Genomic DNA, 20,097 nt, shown 5'->3' with positions numbered 1-20,097 from the left:
ACATTATAATATGCAATGAAAAACATTACCAGCAATCCACTTGCAATTACCTGCCAATGGAGAATTATTCATTTAGCGGATGCTTTCTCTAAAGCAACTCACAGTGTTGAGCTACTTATTATTTAACCATTTATAGAGCCGGGTCACTTTACTGGAGCAATTTGTAGGCCAAAAACCTTGCTCAAGGGTATGATTGCTGAAAGTGGAATTTGAACATGTGACCTTTGGGTCCAAAAGCAGTAGCTCTAACTAAGATAACAGCTATCCCCAGTGCAACTTTATTGTGTCAGTTGGAGCCTACAGGTACTCACTTCAGAGCAGTATGGTACAGAAAACAAAGATTGTTAGGGTGTACAGTCTATGTTAGTGATACACACGTACACCGTTTCTAATGAATATAAATATGAAATTTAGTCATTACAATAAACTGTTACTGGGCTGAAGCCTTTGTTCAAGGTGCCTTACAGCGTTTTATTTATACAAATCACAGTATTCCTTTCGATGTTTCTGAACCAGATCCATGATATGAGCAACATGATTTTTTATGCAACTCAAATGAGTTACAATTTAAATGGGAATTAAAGCTTTTGTTTTCCGCACATCCGTTGAAATGTAATATAACATTTACTTTTCACAGAAAAAACCTTTCTTAAAGTTATCACTATAGAAAATAGACTCAAATTGTGTCAAGTAGTGCACATTAAAGCTTGGAAACCATGACTGACGATGTAGAGGCACCGAGGCCTTTTTCTCCCCATTGCAAACACAGGGTTATGTTTCAAAGTGAGACAGTCTTCAAGTCTGATTTGTTACAATCGTGACAGTAACAGGTGTAACACGACTACTTTTATTCAGTTCTGCCGCTTCTTCTAATATACAGGAACTCTTCTTAAAAATCTGACCTTCAGCTAGTGAACAATACCAGACTGAAACGTTTTCAGTACTTTTCACTACAGTCATGGAAATTACAGTACACCCTTACGGGGGTTACTTCACAATGTGCTTTTGCTGTACTTTGAGACCAGAATTAAAAATCAGACGGACACAGTATTCAGAGTGATCAAGAGACTTTATTTTCTTTTAGTTGATTCGTCGTGTCTGCAGTGGAGTGGAATTTAAGAAGGAAGGCTCATATCTGGAATGCTGAGATCCTATCCAGTAGACTGTCCTTCACACCGCTTAAATTTCTGCTTTTACTGATTCATAATCTGTAACAGAAAAAGGCCGCTTGTTAAAACTCAGAAACATTATATTGCGCTACGAAAAACCTCAATAAAATTAAAATATTTCCCTTCCAACTACATTTTAAAAATTAGATTGCATCAGTTAGATATGATCGTATCAATTAGATATGGTAAAATTGACTATAGAAGTTATTTTAGATCATTCAGCTTTCTGTAACAAATCACTTGCAGTTGTGTGCCTTGTCCGTTTCGGGTTAGTACTTTGATCAAGGTGGTAGGAGAGGAGGGTGAATCACACCAGAGACCTTCAGCTTGGTAGAGGCTGACTAAAAACACGGTGCCACCAACTGCCACAATTCTAAAACTGCACTTGTTCTGAGACAAACAGTTCTCATTGGTTCTCGCGAACAGTGACTCTCTGTGATTGGCTAGTAGGAGCCTACGGGTACTCACTCCTTCCATCCAGGTGGTGTACGCCGAGACTCGGGTGAAAACGGTGGGTTTCCTCAGTGTGTTGCAGCCGAGGGAGGACACAAAGCTGGTCACACCATGGACGTAGTAGCGTCCATTGACCTGACAGTTCAGTGGACCGCCGCCGTCACCCTGAAGAGTAACAGACCTTAAGTTAACGAAAGGCAAGTTTTCGGATACGTCGTCTTGATCCTCAGAACCTAAATCAAACCATTTGAGATGTATCACTAGAATTCAAATACCTCTGAAATATTTACACACATTACAATTTCCCTCAATTTAACAGAAAAGTTGTGTTTTATACTTTTGTTCATACTGTAGTAATAAAGGCTGAGTCACCTGGCAGGCAGAGTCACTGCCGCCCCCTGCACAGACCATAGTGGTCTTAACAGTGCTGCCCCACCAGTCACTCCTGGAGCAGGTGCTGTAGTCCACCAGAGGCAGGTACGCCTGCTTCAAAGAGGCAGACAGCTGACCCCCACCTGCAGAGACCAAGGCCGACACAGTCAGGGATGGCTAAGGTGTCACACAGTAAGAACAAATTTCGTTTCAAACATGCATATAGCACACGAAAACACACAGAATGCAGTAAACAGGTAACATGACAATAAAAAATAAGGCTGTAAATCACCCAGGTAAAGTGTTATACTCACTCTGGGTGTAGCCCCAGCCTGTGACGTAGCAGGGGTTGTTGTTGGGCAGGATCTGACCGAATGAGGGCAGAGAAGCCAGCTGCACGTAGGAGTTGAGGGTGGCATCGAAGGACAGACGGAGCAGAGCGATATCATACCTGAGGGGAGGCAAATGAGCCATACGGGTGTTCAGATGATGAAAAAATAACCAAATCACCTTAGTGTCATTTACAGCAAGTCACATAAATACTCCATAAACTCATTTTTTTCTGGTAATTTTTGGCTACCAGGGTTAATGTTTAAGTGTTTGACCAAGATTCTTTACAGGTGACCTGTCTTCACTACCACTTATAATTTTCGGATATCATGCGTAGGTAGGTACAGGCTCTAGAACCGAATTCATCTCATTTTGACCACTTGCACGGTTTTCACGGCAAAGGAGGCTATGAAAAATGCTGATCACTGCTTTCTTCCACAAACGACTGCTGTACCACTTCATCACTCTGTATTCTGTTTTGAACATAGAACATGCAAATTTTGAGTTGAGTTTTGACTAATTTTACTGTAATTAAGCAAAAAAAGGTCCTACAGTACTTCTCAAATTTTAAGTGAGAAAAGCTCGCCTGGCTCGTCCACTCACCCGTTGGCGAGACTGTTGGGGTTCCAGTTGGGGTGTACGTAGAAATTGCTCACAGCGATCGCCTGCTCTGTGCCCTCACTCACATATATGTTGTGATCGCCAAGAACCACTCGCCAAGTCTTTGTTCTAGAGAGCAGTAGGGTACAGAAAACAGAGATTGTTAGGGTGTACAGTCTATGTTAGTGATACACACATGCACCATTTCTAATGAATATAAAAATGAACTTTAGTCATTATAATAGACTGCTACTGGGCTGAGGCCTTTGTTCAAGGTGCCTTACAATGTTACAATAATCACAAGTCACAAGTATATTCCCTTTTATACAGCAGGGTATTTGTAAAGGAGCAACTCAGGATAGGCACTTTCCTCTTTCTGTCTAAAGAGTTGTTCATAGAGACCACTGGATGCATGGTCCAAACCCATTATACCGCACAACCAAAGTTACAACACACCAAAGTGCTGCCGTAAGTCTTTTAGGACATGCCAGCTTAGGCCCCAAACTCACGTGTCCACACATTGGGCAGCTGTCATCACCCAGCCTCTCCTGACCAGAGAACCTCCACAGTAGTGGTAGTACCAAAAGTACAAATACTGGTACTGAAGGGAGACCTGAGACACAAAGCAGGAAAAATCCATCAGGTACATTATAATTAACATATTGACCATAAATTAACACATAACTGTTGAGTTAAATGAGCCTCACCAAAAGGGGCTAAACCTTAGTCTCACTTAAAGAGGCCAGTATAGCAAAAGCATTATTTTCTAATGACAAAAAAAAAAAAAAAAAAAAAGTGACGAATGCTGAAATTGACAAAAACATTCAACACCGTTATGTGTCATACCTGCCAGGGCCAAGCATGGGGTTGGGCTTCACTACCCCCCACAACCTTATCTTGCAATGCTTTCATGTATTGGGGCTTTACATTTTGCTCAGCAAGCACTGGGGAAAACCAAAAGACAGTCAACATTAGAACAATGTGAAAACTATCGTGAACCTTGCAAGAAATTGACTAAGATTAGTCAAATGGATTTAACTATGCATACCGATAACGTGACTGAGTGAAAAACTTTGCTGTGGAAAAGACGGTTCTTACCCACTGCTATGAGAGCACTCAGCAGTAGAAACTTCAGCATGTCTGCAGGCCTTCTGGACTCTGTGATGAGCTGGGATTTTCTGACTCACTGATGTATTTGATCCCGGGAGCTCCATATATATAGGTAGCTTGTAATATTTGTGGAATGCGTGTTCTTGGTTTTACTTTTAGTTAGGTCAAAGCCAACTGGTTCAACCAGTCATGTCAACTATTGCCCATGTGCAGGTGTGTTAGAGGACTCAATCATATTTATTGCATATATACTAGATACTATCGCATCGTTTAATTTGCACAAAACGCAGTATTCCTGTCTCTGTGTGTGTATGTGTTTGTGTGCAAAATCCATATTGAAAATGTTTTCGTGGTGCACAGAAATTAAAATGTGCGTTTGTAGCAATACACCAGTTTACAGACTGGTCTGTGTGCACAGACATGTAGTCCCCCAATAAACCTAGGAACTTGAATTATTATTATTTATTACTTGGCTGAGAGGGGGTGCGGTGGTGCAGTGGGTTGGACCACAGTCCTGCTTTCCGGTGGGTCTGGGGTTCGAGTCCCGCTTGGGGTGCCTTGTGACGGACTGGCGTCCTGTCCTGGGTGTGTCCTCTCCCCCTCTGGCCTTACGCCCTGTGTTACCGGGTTAGGCTCCGGTTCCCTGCGACCCCGTATGGGACAAGCGGTTCTGAAAATGTGTGTGTGTGTGTGTGTGTGTGTGTGTGTGTGTGTATATTTTTTAATTATCATCCTAATTATTAACTCCCGCCGCAGACTACGTGCCGTGAGTTTAGAGACTGCCGCATCTTCCTTTTCACGGAGACATCTCTCAGAGACAGAGTTCCAGACGCCGTCATTCACCTAGACGGGCTCGCCTTGTTCCGTGCCGACAGAAATGCAGCTCTGTCTCTGTGCGGTAAGGCTCGCGGTGGTGGCTTGTGTGTTTACATCAACACGAATTGGTGCAAGAGCTCGGTGCTTGTCTCTAGTTACTGCTCATCGCTGTTGGAGTTTGTGACTGTTACATGCAGACCATTTTATCTACTGCAGGAATTCACCACTGTCCGTATAGTCAGAGTATACATTCCCCCCAGCGCAAATGCCTAAGGAGATGCAGTGTGAGCTGTGTGCGGCTATTAGCAAACTGCGGAATGCACACAAGCCAATCTCAAGTCGGTGCGCACTAAATTCCATAAACATATGGACTTTTCAACGAGAGGGGCAAAGGAGATGGATATTTTTTATACAAACATCCCCGGCGCTTTCCGGGCAGAGCCCCGCCCTCACCTCGGGTACTCGGACCACATCTCTATTATGCTGTTCCCAGCATACGGACCGCTCCGCTCGTCAGACGCGCCAAACCGGTTCTGAAACAGATGAAAACCTGCCCAGCAGGAACCATCTCTGCTCCTCAGGACTCCTTTGATCGCACTGACTGGCACGTGTTCAGGGATGCTGCAACCAATGATGACTCCACCAACTTGGAGGAATGCATGGCATCAGTGACCAGCTACATCAGCAAGTGCAACGACCACGTCACCGCCTCCAAGACCATCACTACACGCTCCAACCAGAAGCCGTGGATGACTGCCAAGGTGCGTGCATTGCCGAGGACCCGAGACTCTGCCTTCAAAGCAGGGGACAAGGTGGCCGTAAGAACAGCGAGGGACAAACTGTCCCGGGCCATCAGAGAGGCAAAGCGCGCACACGGCCAGAGAATCCACAGCTACTTCAAGAACGGCGGCGACACGCAACACGTTTAAAAGGGCATCCAGGCCATCACCAACCGCAGGACAACTTCACCTGCCTGCGACAGTGATGCCTCCCTTCCAGACGCACTGAACAACTTCTACGCTCGGTCTGAGGCGCAGAATGACGTGGCGGCGAGGAAGACCACCCTTCCTCCCAACAACCAGATGCTATGTCTTGCCACGGCTGATGTGAGGAAAACGCTATGCAGAGTCAACCCATGGAAGGCTGCTGGACCAGAAAACATTCCTGGCAGAGGGCTCAGAGGATGCGCAGACTAGCTGGCAGATGTTCTCACTGACATCTTCAACATGTCCCTGAGCAGCGCCGTCCTTCCAATGTGCTTCAAGGCCACCGCCATCGTCCCCTTGCCAAAGATATCTTCTGTGTCCTGCCTCAACGACTTCCGTCCCGTCGCACTCACATCCATTGTCATGAAGTGCTTCGAGAGACTCCTGCTGACGCACAGTAAGATCCTGCTGCCCCCTCACTGGACCCCCTGGACCCCCTGCAATTCGTGTATCGTCCCAAGCGCTCAACAGACGGCGCCATCATCACCAGCCTCCATCTGGCCCTCGCCCACCGGGACAAAAAGGACACGTATGTTCAAATGTTGTTCGTAGACTTCAGTTCAGCATTCAGTACAATCATTCCTCAGTACCTGATTGGAAAGCTGAGCCTGCTAGGCCTGAACACCCCCCTTCAGGAGTCCGGATTAGAAGCAGCATCTCCAGCACCAACACACTGAGCATTGGAACCCCCTCCCCAGGGCTGTGTGCTCAGTCCGCTGCTGTCCACTCTGTTGACTCACGACCGTGCAGCAATACATAGCTCGAACCACATCATCAGGTTTGCCGACGGCATGTGTCATCGGCAGAAATGACGAGTCAGCATGCAATGAGGAGGTGCACTGGCTAATGGACTGGTGCAGAGCCAACAACCTGTCCCTGAACGTGGACAAAACAGAAGACATGGTTGTTGCCTTCAGGAGAGCACGGAGCAACCACTCTCCTCTGAATATCGACGGCTCCTCTGGGGATATGGTCAAGAGCACCAAATTCCTTGGTGTTCACCTTGCGGAGAACCTTACCTGGTCACTCAACACCAGCTCCATAGCCAAGAAAGCCCAGCAGCGTCTCTACTTTCTGCGAAGGTGGAGGAGAGCCCATCTCCCACCACCCCCATCCTCACCACGTTCTACAGAGCGACTACAGAGATCATCATGAGCAGATGCATCACCGCCTGGTTTTGAAATTGCAGCATTTCGGACCGCAAGAACCCTGACCCAACCACACATACACACGCACACAGACATGCACACCCAAACTCAACTGAACGCCATTCCATTCCCTTTGCAATTTTTTTTGTTTTACATTTATGTTTGCGTTTTTACAGCATTTATTATCATATTGTAACATATTGTTTTTTTATTGCATGTATTATAAGATATTGTTCTCTTATGTAGCACTATGGTGCTGGAGGAATGTTGTTTTCTTTCTGTTTCGTTTCAGGCTGGGAGGGTTAGTTGCAGCTGCACGTTCTTGTGGACAATGTGTCTTTTGACTCACAGCATCATTTCCCTGTGCACCAGTGTTCCGATAAATGTTTTTGATGAATGCTGCCTGTGTGCTCTTCTTTGCCAGTCCAAACCCAGCAAGGTGTGGTTTCCTCATTGACTGATGTGTTTGATTCTGGGAACTCTATACATGGGTAGCTTGTAATATTTGTGGAATGTTTGTCATGTGTGTTCTATTTTTTAGCTCTTTTCAAAGTCAACTGGTTCGACTGGTCAAATCAACTACTGCCCATGTGCAAGTATGTTAGAGGACTCACATTTCTTACATACATACTATAGCATGGTTTTATTTGCACAAAACACAGTATTTTTGTGTGTGTGCGCGCATGTAAAATCCATATTACAATTTTTCTCAGTTGTTTTGACACACACACATTTTCAGAACCGCTCATCCCATACAGGGTCACGGGGGAACCGGAGCCTACCCGGCAACACAGGGCGCGAGGTGGAGGGGACACACCTAGGACGGGACGCCAGTCCGTCGCAAGGCACCCCAAGCGGGACTCAAACCCCAGACCCACTGGAGAGTAGGACCCGGTCAAACCCACTGCGCCACTGCGCCACCACACCCCTCTTTCAGAAGAAACATATATATATACATATTTGCACTGCAATCACTGAACTATGCCTTTCATTCACATCTGGCCAGAGAATTTCGTCTACCTCACAACATATATTCTCGCGAGCCATGCATCGTGGGAAAAACGCCATGAATGTTGAATCCATGCTTGACAAGCTTCGGCCTCAATATCTCCACAGGCCTCTTCCATTGCTTGAAGAAGACTTACTTGGCTGTAAGGGTTGCGATCATACACTTTCCATCTCCAACAGGAGAAGAACTCCTCAATTGGATTCAGGAAAGGAGAATATGGCGGAAGGAACACCACCCTGAAATGTGGATGATGCTCAAACCACTCACGCACCAGCACCGAACGATGGAATGGCACATTGTCCCAAACAACTACAAAATCTCGATCCATTTGCTTCCGGTCAACCTGCGGGAAGAGGATTTCATTGAGGGAGTTCAAAAAAATTTGTATCCTTTCGGCGTTGTATGGCCCCAAGACAGCACTGTGTGCCACAACACCCACCAGTAGTTGAAATTGCGGCAGACATGGTGATGTTGCCTCCCCGTTGTCCAAGGACATTGACTGTGGCACGATGGCCAATCACATTCCTCTCTCTTCTCCTTTTTTTTGTTGAGATTGAAGCCAGCTTCATCAATACAAAGGTACTCAAAATGAGTAGCACTGCTATCCAACTCCAAAATCCTCTAGAGTAAAAAGAACACAAGGTACAATAAGTTAGTGTTTTTTTTTAAAGTAATGGCATTGATTGCAAAGTTTATACTGTATCTGTTGCGGAACAGTCTGGGTTCCCACTTTGACACAGCACTATGCCCAGAGACACCGGAATTTTTCCACTTAGAGTGGAATAGTATATAGACACATAAGATCCAGGAAAACAATATCTTTATATTTAGAGTAAAAGTGCAGTAATTGTGTGGCTTACACGTACTTGAACAAACTGGAATCGCAACTCCGTCACTCCGATAGAGTTCCTCTCAAAGGGCACTTTGTATACCTGCTTCATCCGGACAGCATTTCTCCTTACAACACGATCAGTTGTAGCAAGACTGCATTGCTGAAAATTCTGGAATACTTGGTTGTCCTGTATTATTCTTTAATGGATTTCTTTGAGGAGGATCATGTTGTTCTGGGCCACCATGTCAACAATGGCATGTTCTTGATCAACTGAAAAGAGTCTTGTTCGTCCACCCATACAAATTACAGAGTTTTGCTTGTTGTGTTTAGCAAAATGGTACATAAATGTATGCTAAGCCTTTGAGAATTCTTACATTTTCAGTTTTTTAGAATGGCAAGCTACAAGTATGTTCTTGTTCATGTAGCACCATATTTTTCAAGAGTAATTTCAGTTTCACTTTATTGTGAAGAGCATTCATTTCACTGGAATGATGTAGAGTACTGAACAATATATACAAACAGGAGAGCTACAGAAGCAGCAATAATGCAGTTTTTCCGTGAACCAGTTGTGTGTGTGTGTTTCCATGTTTTTGTGCATTCTAGATTCATGACATTAACAACACTTGTGTGGTCCACATTAGAATGTGCTTTTCCGAAATATTTAAATACCGTGCAGTTTTCATGCCATCCATGTGATGTGTATGACATAGGAAAAATTGTTGGAAAAAAATAAAGCAGAACGCTTGTAGTAAAGAAAAACTGAAACGTGGTGCATCCAAATTGTTTCTTGAAGTTGTAACTGCAAGTTGTCTCTTAACTGGACTTAATTGGCTTCTACCTGTGATTCATTAAAGTAATGACCACATTTTCTAAATAAAAAGTATCAGTGGATGTTATTCTTGGAAATGAGAGGCTTTTGGAGATGCACACTGCTGTGTGGCCCCCTTGTTGAATCAGTGCTAATAAACTGGTAATTGAAAATATCTTTTCAGCGACCTTTGCCTGGTGAATAAGACCCGATGATGGATATTTCATACTTTCAGTTGCAGTGTTGATAATTGCATTGTACCCTAACTGGATCTAGTCTGGAGTGTATTTTTGTTGCACTTCAACAACACGGATCGTATCTGCAATGTTGAGGCCGTATCCAGTTGAGTGTCATTGTGACGCTTGAATTCATGCTTTTAATAACCCATGATCTGTAACAGAAACAGGACACTAATTAACATACATATACATTATAATATGCAATGAAAAACATTACCAGCAATTCACTTGCAATTACCTGCCAATGGAGAATTATTCATTTAGCGGATGCTTTCTCTAAAGCGACTCACAATGTTGAGCTACTTATTATTTATCCATTTATAGAGCTGGGTCACTTTACTGAAGTAATTTGTAGGGCAAAAACCTTGCTCAAGGATGTGATTGCTGAAAGTGGAATTTGAACATGTGACCTTTGGGTCCAAAAGCAGTAGCTCTAACTAAGATAACAGCTATCCCCAGTGCAACTTTATTGTGTCAGTACAGCAAGAGGGATTGAGAGCAGGAAAAATCAGCTTGACAGGCGAAGACCAAAAACATAGTGCCACCAACTGCCACAGTTCTAAAAGTGCACTTGTTCTGAGACAAACAATCCTCACTGGTTCTTGTGAACAGTGACTCTCTATGTGATTGGCCAGTTGGAGCCTACAGGTACTCACTCCAGAGCAGTACGGTACAGAAAACAAAGATTGTTAGGGTGTACAGTCTATGTTAGTGATACACACGTACACCGTTTCTAATGAATATAAATATGAAATTTAGTCATTATAATAAACTGTTACTGGGCTGAAGCCTTTGTTCAAGGTGCCTTACAGCGTTTTATTTATACAAATCACAGTATTCCTTTCGATGTTTCTGAACCAGATCCATGATATGAGCAACATGATTTTTTATGCAACTCAAATGAGTTACAATTTAAATGGGAATTAAAGCTTTTGTTTTCCGCACATCCGTTGAAATGTAATATAACATTTACTTTTCACAGAAAAAACCTTTCTTAAAGTTATCACTATAGAAAATAGACTCAAATTGTGTCAAGTAGTGCACATTAAAGCTTGGTGTCACGTTCTCCGCATCTGGCACCTCTGCGACACCTGCCGTTCCCTGATAGGAACGACTATGAAGAGGGAAACCGAGGAAGCCCGGACGCGGAACCTTGTTTTGCCTCCTTGTTTCCCTGCGAACCATATTACCGAGAGACCCATTCCGACTTCGACCCTTTGCCTGTTTCTTCCTGACCACGTTCTTTGCCTAGCCCTTTCTACGACATTTGCTGATCGCCTGCCCCTCGCCTGCCCCTCGACTACGATTATGGATTCTGATTCGGCTTCTGTGCACGTCGATCCGAACACTCTGCACTTGAGTCCGTCCGCGCTACGCGCAACCGTGACAGAAGGTTCCGCCTGCTACCAGGACTCAGCAGAGTATGCGCAACTGCGTACAGCGCTCACCAAGCAAGACGAGTTTTTGGGAACGCATTCCCAGTCGTTGCAGCGCATACAAGAAAAGGTCGACGGATTAATCCAGGTTCTCCAAATCGGAGGTATTCTCAACCCCGCCTTCCAGGGTGCACCCGCGACTCCTGCTGAGCCTGTCCCGCCCGCACCCCCCGAGGCTTCGGGGACGGTCACAAGAATCGCGACCCCAGAGAGGTATGACGGTTCGCCCGATCAATGTCAGGACTTTCTGATGCAGTGCGAGTTGGTTTTTGAGTGTTCTCCGCGCATGTATCAGACGGACGCAGCTAAGATCACTTTTGTCCTGTCGTTGTTAACCGGTCCAGCCCGGGCGTGGGCCGCCGCTGGGTGGCGCACTCGCCCTAGAACTACCTATGACATTTTCCGCGAAAAGTTCGAAGCGGTTTTTGACTACCCGCACGCGGGACGCGCGGCGGGTAATTATCTCATGCGTCTCACCCAGGGAAGTAGAAGCGTGGCTGAGTACGCTCTTGAGTTCAGACCCCTCGTGGCCAAGAGTGGCTGGAACTCCCCTGCCCTCCTCACCTGCTTCTTCGAAGGGCTGAATCCCCGGATCCAGGACGAGCTCACGTACAGGGGTGAGGAGGGGGACTTCGACCGGTTTGTGGAGACAGCCATCGCCATCGACAATCTTGGCAGGAGTCGACAACCCCTGGGGACCAGCCCAGCGGAGGACCGGCTCAAGAAAGAAGAAAGGAGACGGCGCCAGGTGGGGAGACTGTCTCTATTGTGGGTCCCCAGAGCATCTCCGTGCGGCGTGCCCCGAGCGACCACCTCAGGGGACCTCCACAGAAACGAAGGCGAGTCCAGGGGAGCACCGGGGACAGCTACGTCTGCCGGTGAGTCTTTCCTGGGGGGCAAGCCGGGTGCAGACGAACGCCCTCATAGATTCCGGAGCCGCGGGCTGTTTCATGGATGTAGGCTTTGCCCAAGCGCACCATGTCCCTATTAAAACATATGAAGTCACCCTGAGTGTGAAAGCCCTGGATGGTCAACCCTTGGGTGATGGGGTGGTTGATTCCTGGACGGCACCTCTCGTGCTCGAAACAAGTGCGTGTCACCACGAGAAACTCACCTTCTTTCTGATCCGAGCTCCAGACACCCCTGTCATTTTAGGTTACCCCTGGTTGGCACGACATGACCCCGTCTTTAGGTGGAGTACCAAGGAGCTGGTTTCTTGGGGAGGATCCTGTCATGCATCCTGCCTCACGCTTCCTTGCCGGGCCACGTCGGTGGAAGGGGTAGAGGGCCTTCCCCCGCCGGTCATACCCCCGGACTATGAGGATCTACGAGAGGTCTTCAGCAAGGTCCGCGCCGCCGAACTGCCTCCTCACCGGCCCTGGGACTGTGCTATCGACCTCTTGCCAGGTACCACACCACCTCGGGGCGGGGTGTATCCCCTGTCGTTACCGGAACAAAGGGCCATGCAGGAGTACATCAGGGAGGCCCTCGAAGCTGGTCTGATCCGGCCGTCAACGTCACCAGCAGCGGCGGGGTTCTTCTTTATCGGTAAGAAGGACGGGGGACTGAGGCCGTGCATAGATTACCGAGGGTTGAACGCCATAACGGTCAAGTACCCGCACCCCTTACCGTTGATTACCTCGGCTCTGGAGGGAATCCATGGATCGACCTGGTTCTCGAAATTAGACCTCCGCAGTGCGTATAACCTCATCCGGATCCGTGAGGGGGATGAATGGAAGACGGCCTTCTCCACTTCACTAGGTCACTATGAGTACAGGGTCATGCCCTTTGGCCTAGCTAATGCCCCCTCAGTTTTCCAGGCCTTTCTCAACCATGTGTTGGGCGATTTCCTTCATCACTGCGTCATCGTCTACCTGGACGATATACTGATCTACTCGAAGACCCGAGAGCAGCATATCCAACAGGTCCGGGCGGTCCTCAGGCGGCTCCTACAATATCGATTGTATGTGAAGGCAGAGAAGTGTGAATTCCACCAACGCCAAATCTCCTTCCTGGGCTACATCCTAAGCCAGGAGGGAGTTTCCATGGACCCCAGGAAGGTGGGTGCAGTGACCTCCTGGCCTCGACCTACCACGGTAAGGGCGCTCCAGCGCTTCCTTGGGTTCGCCAATTTCTATCGTTGGTTCATACGTAATTTTAGCACAGTAGCCGCACCCCTTACCGCGTTAACTGCAAGTAAGGACCAAAGACTCCCTTGGGGGGCGGAGGCGGAGAAGGCTTTCCAGGAGTTAAAAACACGGTTCACCTCCGCCCCAGTGCTGAAACAGCCGGACCCTTCCTTGCCGTTTGTGGTGGAGGTCGACGCCTCCTCGGTAGGGGTGGGTGCAGTCCTGTCACAGCGGCAAGGGGACCCTCCCAAGTCGTACCCCTGTGCCTTCTTCTCCAGGAAGATGACCCCTGCCGAACGGAATTACGACATTGGGAACAGGGAACTCCTTGCTATCAAGCTCACGCTTGAGGAGTGGCGTCACTGGCTGGAGGGTGCGGTCCATCCCTTTGTGGTACTCACGGACCACCGCAATCTAGAGTACCTAGAGACCGCAAAACGGTTGAACTTCCGCCAGGCCCGATGGGCCCTGTTCTTCACCCGTTTCCGCTTTACTGTTTCTTATCGGCCAGGTTCCAAGAATGGGAAAGCTGATGCTTTATCGCGGGTTCACAACCCCAAACCACTGTACCCACGTGGCGCTGGATTTCCTAGTGGACCTCCCGGTCTCAGAGGGTAAGACCATGATCCTTTCCGTCATAGATCGTTTCTCTAAGGCTTGCAGACTGGTGCCCCTTCCGAAGTTGCCCACCGTTCGAGCAAGTCTTTAAACTCTACGGACTCCCCGAAGACATTGTTTCCGATCGAGGTCCCCAGTTCACCTCTCAGGTATGGAAGGCCTTTTGGAGCCGGCTCGGAGTGACGGTCAGCCTTACATCATGATACCACCCGGAAGCCAACGGTCACGTAGAACGCTTGCAACAGGATGTTGCAAGGTTTCTCCGAGCCTACTGCTCCCAAAAACCCCACCACTGGGCTCGCTACCTGGCCTGGGCAGAGTATGCCCACAACTCCGCGCCTCATACATCCACAGGTATGTCGCCCTTTCAGTGTGTGTTAGGCTACCAACCTGTCCTGTTCCCTAGTGAGACCTCTCCAAGTCCTGTTCTGGCTGTGGAGACATGGCATAACGAGAGCACCCGCGTCTGGAGGACGGTCCGGGCCCACCTGCTCCGCAGTGCGGAACGCCACAAACGTCAGGCTGACCGGCACCGGCGCACCCTTTCGTTCTTGCCTGGACAAAGAGTTTGGCTCTCCACCCGAGACCTTCACCTGAAGACCCCCTCCAAGAAACTCGGGTCCCGCTACATCGGCCCTTTCAAGGTAGTACGTTGTGTCACGCCGGTTACCTGCCACCTTCAGTTACCTCCTGACCTCCGAGTGCACCCAACATTCCATGTTTCCCTCCTGAAACCAGTTGGGGTGTCCTTACATCAGCCACCAGTAGAAACCACACCACCGTCGACACTACCCCTCGCAGGGGACGATGTCTACACGGTCCGAGCCCTGCTAAACTCCCGCCGACGGAGAGGTCAGCTACAATATCTGGTGGATTGGGAGGGGTATGGTCCGGAGGAGTGTTCCTGGGTAGCTGCTTCGGACATCCTCGACCCCGACCTGGTGGCCGCTTTCCATAGGGACCATCCCGAGTGCCCGGCTCTGCGCCCCCGGGGGCGTCCTCCTTCCCGGCCCAGGGTGTCCAGAGCCGCCCGTAGAGGGGGGGGGTACTGTCACGTTCTCCGCATCTGGCACCTCTGCGACACCTGCCGTTCCCTGATGGGAAAGACTATAAAGAGGGAAACCGAGGAAGCCCAGACGCGGAACCTTGTTTTGCCTCCTTCTTTCCCTGCGAACCGTATTACCGAGAGACCCATTCCGACTTCGACCCTTTGCCTGTTTCTTCCTGACCACGTTCTTTGCCTAGCCCTTTCTACGACGTTTGCTGATCGCTTGCCCCTCGCCTGCCCCTCGACTACGATTATGGATTCTGATTTGGCTTCTGTGCACCTCGATCCGAACACTCTGCACTTGAGTCCGTCCATGCTACACGGAACCGTGACACTTGGAAACCATGACTAATGATGTAGAGGCACCGAGGCCTTTTTTTCCCCATTGCAAACACAGGGTTATGTTTCAAAGTGAGACAGTCTTAAAGTCTGATTTGTTACAATCGTGACAGTAACAGGTGTAACACGACTACTTTTATTCAGTTCTGCCGCTTCTTCTAATATACAGGAACTCACACACACACACACACACACACACACACACACACACACACACACACACACACACACACATTTTCAGAACCGCTTGTCCCTTACGGGGTCACGGGGAACCGGAGCCTACCCGGCAACACAGGGCGTAAGGCCGGAGGGGGAGGGGACACACCCGGGACGGGACGCCAGTCCATCACAAGGCACCCCAAGTGGGACTCGAACCCCAGACCCACCGGACAGCAGGACTGCGGTCCAACCCACTGCGCCACCGCACCCCCTTATACATATACAGGAACTCTTCTTAAAAATCTGACCTTCAGCTAGTGAACAGTACCAGACTGAAACGTTTTCAGTACTTTTCACTACAGTCATGGACATTACAGTACACCCTTACGGGGGTTACTTCACAATGTGCTTTTGCTGTACTGAGACCAGAATTAAAAATGGATTAAAAATCAGACGGACACAGTATTTAGAGTGATCAAGAGACTTTATTTTATTTTAGTCGATCCGTCGTGTCTGCAATGGAGTTGAATTTAAGAAGGAAGGCTCATATCTGGAATGCTGAGATCCTATCCAGTAGACTGTCCTTCACACCGCTTAAATTTCTGCTTTTACTGATTCATAATCTGTAACAGAAAAAGGCCGCTTGTTAAAACTCAGAAACATTATATTGCGCTACGAAAAACCTCAATAAAATTAAAATATTTCCCTTCCAACTACATTTTAAAAATTAGATTGCATCAGTTAGATATGATCGTATCAATTAGATATGGTAAAATTGACTATAGAAGTAATTTTAGATCATTTAGCTTTCTGTAACAAATCACTTGCAGTTGTGTGCCTCGTCCGTTTAGGGTTAGTACTTTGATCAAGGTGGTAGGGGAGGAGGGAGAATCACACCAGAGACCTTCAGCTTGGTAGAGGCTGACTAAAAACACGGTGCCACCAACTGCCACAAATCTAAAACTGCACTTGTTCTGAGACAAACAGTTCTCATTGGTTCTCGCGAACAGTGACTCTCTGTGATTGGCCAGTAGGAGCCTACGGGTACTCACTCCTTCCATCCAGGTGGTGTACGCCGAGACTCGGGTGAAAACGGTGGGTTTCCTCAGTGTGTTGCAGCCGAGGGCGGACACAAAGCTGGTCACACCATGGACATAGTAGCGTCCATTGACCTGACAGTTCAGTGGACCGCCAGAGTCACCCTGAAGAGTAACAGACCTTGAGTTAACAAAAGGCACGTTTTTGGATATCTCATTTTGATCCTCAAAACTTGAATCACACCGTTTGAGATGCATCACTAGAATTTTAACACCTTTAAAATATTTACATACACACACACACACATTTTCGTAACCGCTTGTCCCATACGGGGTTGCGGGGAACTGGAGCCTACCCGGCAAAACAGGGCGTAAGGCCAGAGGGGGAGGGGACACACCCAGGACGGGACGTCAGTCCGTCGCAAGGCACCCCAAGCGGGACTCGAACCCCAGACCCACTGAAGAGAAGGACCTGGTCCAACCCACTGCGCCACCGCACCCCCCAAAATATTTACAGATATGAATATTTCCCTTGATTTATCAAAAAAGTTATGTTTTATACTTTTGTTTATGTTGTAGTAATAAGGGCTGAGTCACCTGGCAAGCAGAGTCACTGCCGCCCCCTGCACAGACCATAGTGGTCTTAACAGTGCTGCCCCACCAGTCACTCCTGGAGCAGGTGCTGTAGTCCACCAGAGGCAGGTACGCCTGCTTCAAAGAGGCAGACAGCTGACCCCCACCTGCAGAGACCAAGGCCGACACAGTCAGGGATGGCTAAGGTGTCACACAGTAAGAACAAATCTCGTTTCAAACATGCATATAGCACACGAAAACACACAGAATGCAGTAAACAGGTAACATGACAATAAAAAATAAGGCTGTAAATCACCCAGGTAAAGTGTTATACTCACTCTGGGTGTAGCCCCAGCCTGTGACGTAGCAGGGGTTGTTGTTGGGCAGGATCTGACCGAATGAGGGCAGAGAAGCCAGCTGCACGTAGGAGTTGAGGGTGGCATCGAAGGACAGACGGAGCAGAGCGATATCATACCTGAGGGGAGGCAAATGAGCCATACGGGTGTTCAGATGATGAAAAAATAACCAAATCACCTTAGTGTCATTTACAGCAAGTCACATAAATACTCCATAAACTCATTTTTTTCTGGTAATTTTTGGCTACCAGGGTTAATGTTTAAGTGTTTGACCAAGATTCTTTACAGGTGACCTGCCTTCACTACCACTTATAATTTTTCGGATATCATGCGTAGGTAGGTACAGGCTCTAGAACCGAATTCATCTCATTTTGACCACTTGCACGGTTTTCACGGCAAAGGAGGCTATGAAAAATGCTGATCACTGCTTTCTTCCACAAACGACTGCTGTACCACTTCATCACTATGGACTGTGTTTTGACAACAGAACATGCAAATTTTGAGTTGAGTTTTGACTAATTTTACTATAATTAAGCAAAAAAAGGTCCTACAGTACTTCTCAAATTTTAAGTAAGAAAAGCTCGCCTGGCTTATCCACTCACCCGTTGGCGAGACTGTTGGGGTTCCAGTTGGGGTGTACGTAGAAATTGCTCACAGCAATCGCCTGCTCTGTGCCCTCACTCACATATATGTTGTGATCGCCAAGAACCACTCGCCAAGTCTTTGTTCTAGAGAGCAGTAGGGTACAGAAAACAGAGATTGTTAGGGTGTACAGTCTATGTTAGTGATACACACATGCACCATTTCTAATGAATATAAGTATGAAATTTAGTCATTATAATAGACTGCTACTGGGCTGAGGCCTTTGTTCAAGGTGCCTTACAATGTTACAATAATCACAAGTTACAAGTATATTCCCTTTTATGCAGCAGGGTATTTGTAAAGGAGCAACTCAGGATAGGCACTTTCCTCTTTCTCTCTAAAGAGTTGTTCATAGAGACCACTGGATGCATGGTCCAAACCCATTATACCGCACAACCAAAGTTACAACACACCAAAGTGCTGCCGTAAGTCTTTTAGGACATGCCAGCTTAGGCCCCAAACTCACGTGTCCACACAGTGGGCAGCTGTCATCACCCAGCCTCTCCTGACCAGAGAACCTCCACAGGCATGGAAGTACCAAAAGTAGAGAAACCGATACTGAAGGGAGACCTGAGACACAAAGCAGGAAAAATCCATCAGGTACATTATAATTAACATATGGACCATAAATTAACACATAACTGTTGAGTTAAATGAGCCTCACCAAAAGGGGCTAAACCTTAGTCTCACTTAAAGAGGCCAGTATAGCAAAAGCATTATTTTCAAATGACAAAAAAAAAAAAAAAAAAAAAAAGTGACGAATGCTGAAATTGACAAAAACATTCAACACCGTTATGTGTCATACCTGCCAGGGCCAAGCATGGGGTTGGGCTTCACTACCCCCCACAACCTTATCTTGCAATGCTTCCATGTATTGGGGCTTTACATTTTGCTCAGCAAGCACTGGGGAAAACCAAAAGACAGTCAACATTAGAACAATGTGAAAACTATCGTGAACCTTGCAAGAAATTGACTAAGATTAGTCAAATGGATTTAACTATGCATACCGATAACGTGACTGAGTGAAAAACTTTGCTGTGGAAAAGACGGTTCTTACCCAGTGCTATGAGAGCACTCAGCAGTAGAAACTTCAGCATGTCTGCAGGCCTTCTGGACTCTGTGATGAGCTGGGATTTTCTGACTCACTGTTGTATCTGATCCTGGAAGCTCCATTTATATAGGTTGCTTATAATATTTGTGGAATGCGTGTTCTTGTTTTTAGTTATGTCAAAGCCAACTGGTTCAACTGGTCAAGTCAACTATTGCCTATGTGTAAGTGTGTTAGAGGACTCAGTCATTTTTCTAACATATATGCTACATAATACACACACACACACACACACACACACACACACACACACACACACACACACAAACACACACACACGAACACACATAGCCTGAAACCACTTGTCCCAAGTGGGGTCACAGCAAGCCAGAGCCTAACCCGGCAACACAGGGCGCAGGGTTAGAGGGGAAGGGGACACACCCAGGACGGGATGCCAGTCCATCCCAAGGCACCCCAATCAGGACTGGAACTCCAGAGCCGTCCAAGTCCATCATGCCAAGCCACTGCGCCCCCTTATATACTACTGTATTTACTATATAACATATACTGTATACTATATACTACACTATAGCATGGTTTTCCTTGCACAAAACACAGTATTGTGCAAAGTCTGTGTGTGTGCAAAATCCATATTAATAACATTTTTGTGGTTCACAAAAATTAAAATGTGCGTTTGTAGGAATACACCAGTTCACAGACTGTGTTTTGTGTACAGACATGTTGTCCCTAATAAATCTATGGACATGAATTATTATTATTACCTGTTACTTGGCCAGGGCTTTTTCCAAGGTATCTGACATTTTTTTTATCTGACATTTA

At 47.1% G+C, this 20,097-nt stretch overlaps 2 protein-coding genes across 2 annotated transcripts; both read right to left on the bottom strand.

Annotated features, from left to right (window-relative positions):
* Window positions 1-1,050: 1,050 nt before the first annotated feature.
* Window positions 1,051-4,116, bottom strand: LOC114909331 (elastase-1-like). The gene is made up of 8 exons (XM_029247724.1): window positions 4,023-4,116; window positions 3,771-3,868; window positions 3,434-3,537; window positions 2,928-3,053; window positions 2,309-2,445; window positions 1,995-2,137; window positions 1,638-1,787; window positions 1,051-1,208 (listed from the first exon to the last, which is right to left on the bottom strand). Exons 1-8 carry the CDS (start codon window positions 4,060-4,062, stop codon window positions 1,194-1,196), a joined length of 813 nt encoding a protein of 270 aa, XP_029103557.1. The 5' UTR covers window positions 4,063-4,116; the 3' UTR covers window positions 1,051-1,193.
* An 11,967-nt stretch (window positions 4,117-16,083) lies between these two features.
* On the bottom strand, window positions 16,084-19,343 carry LOC114909338 (elastase-1-like). The gene is made up of 8 exons (XM_029247832.1): window positions 19,267-19,343; window positions 19,015-19,112; window positions 18,676-18,779; window positions 18,170-18,295; window positions 17,550-17,686; window positions 17,236-17,378; window positions 16,654-16,803; window positions 16,084-16,224 (listed from the first exon to the last, which is right to left on the bottom strand). Exons 1-8 carry the CDS (start codon window positions 19,304-19,306, stop codon window positions 16,210-16,212), a joined length of 813 nt encoding a protein of 270 aa, XP_029103665.1. The 5' UTR covers window positions 19,307-19,343; the 3' UTR covers window positions 16,084-16,209.
* Window positions 19,344-20,097: the final 754 nt, after the last annotated feature.

This window comes from Scleropages formosus, chromosome 22 (assembly GCF_900964775.1).
Source record: "Scleropages formosus chromosome 22, fSclFor1.1, whole genome shotgun sequence".
NCBI lineage: Eukaryota > Metazoa > Chordata > Actinopteri > Osteoglossiformes > Osteoglossidae > Scleropages > Scleropages formosus.
Note: the sequence above shows the minus strand (reverse complement) of the source record. Positions and strands in the feature narration are given on the sequence as shown.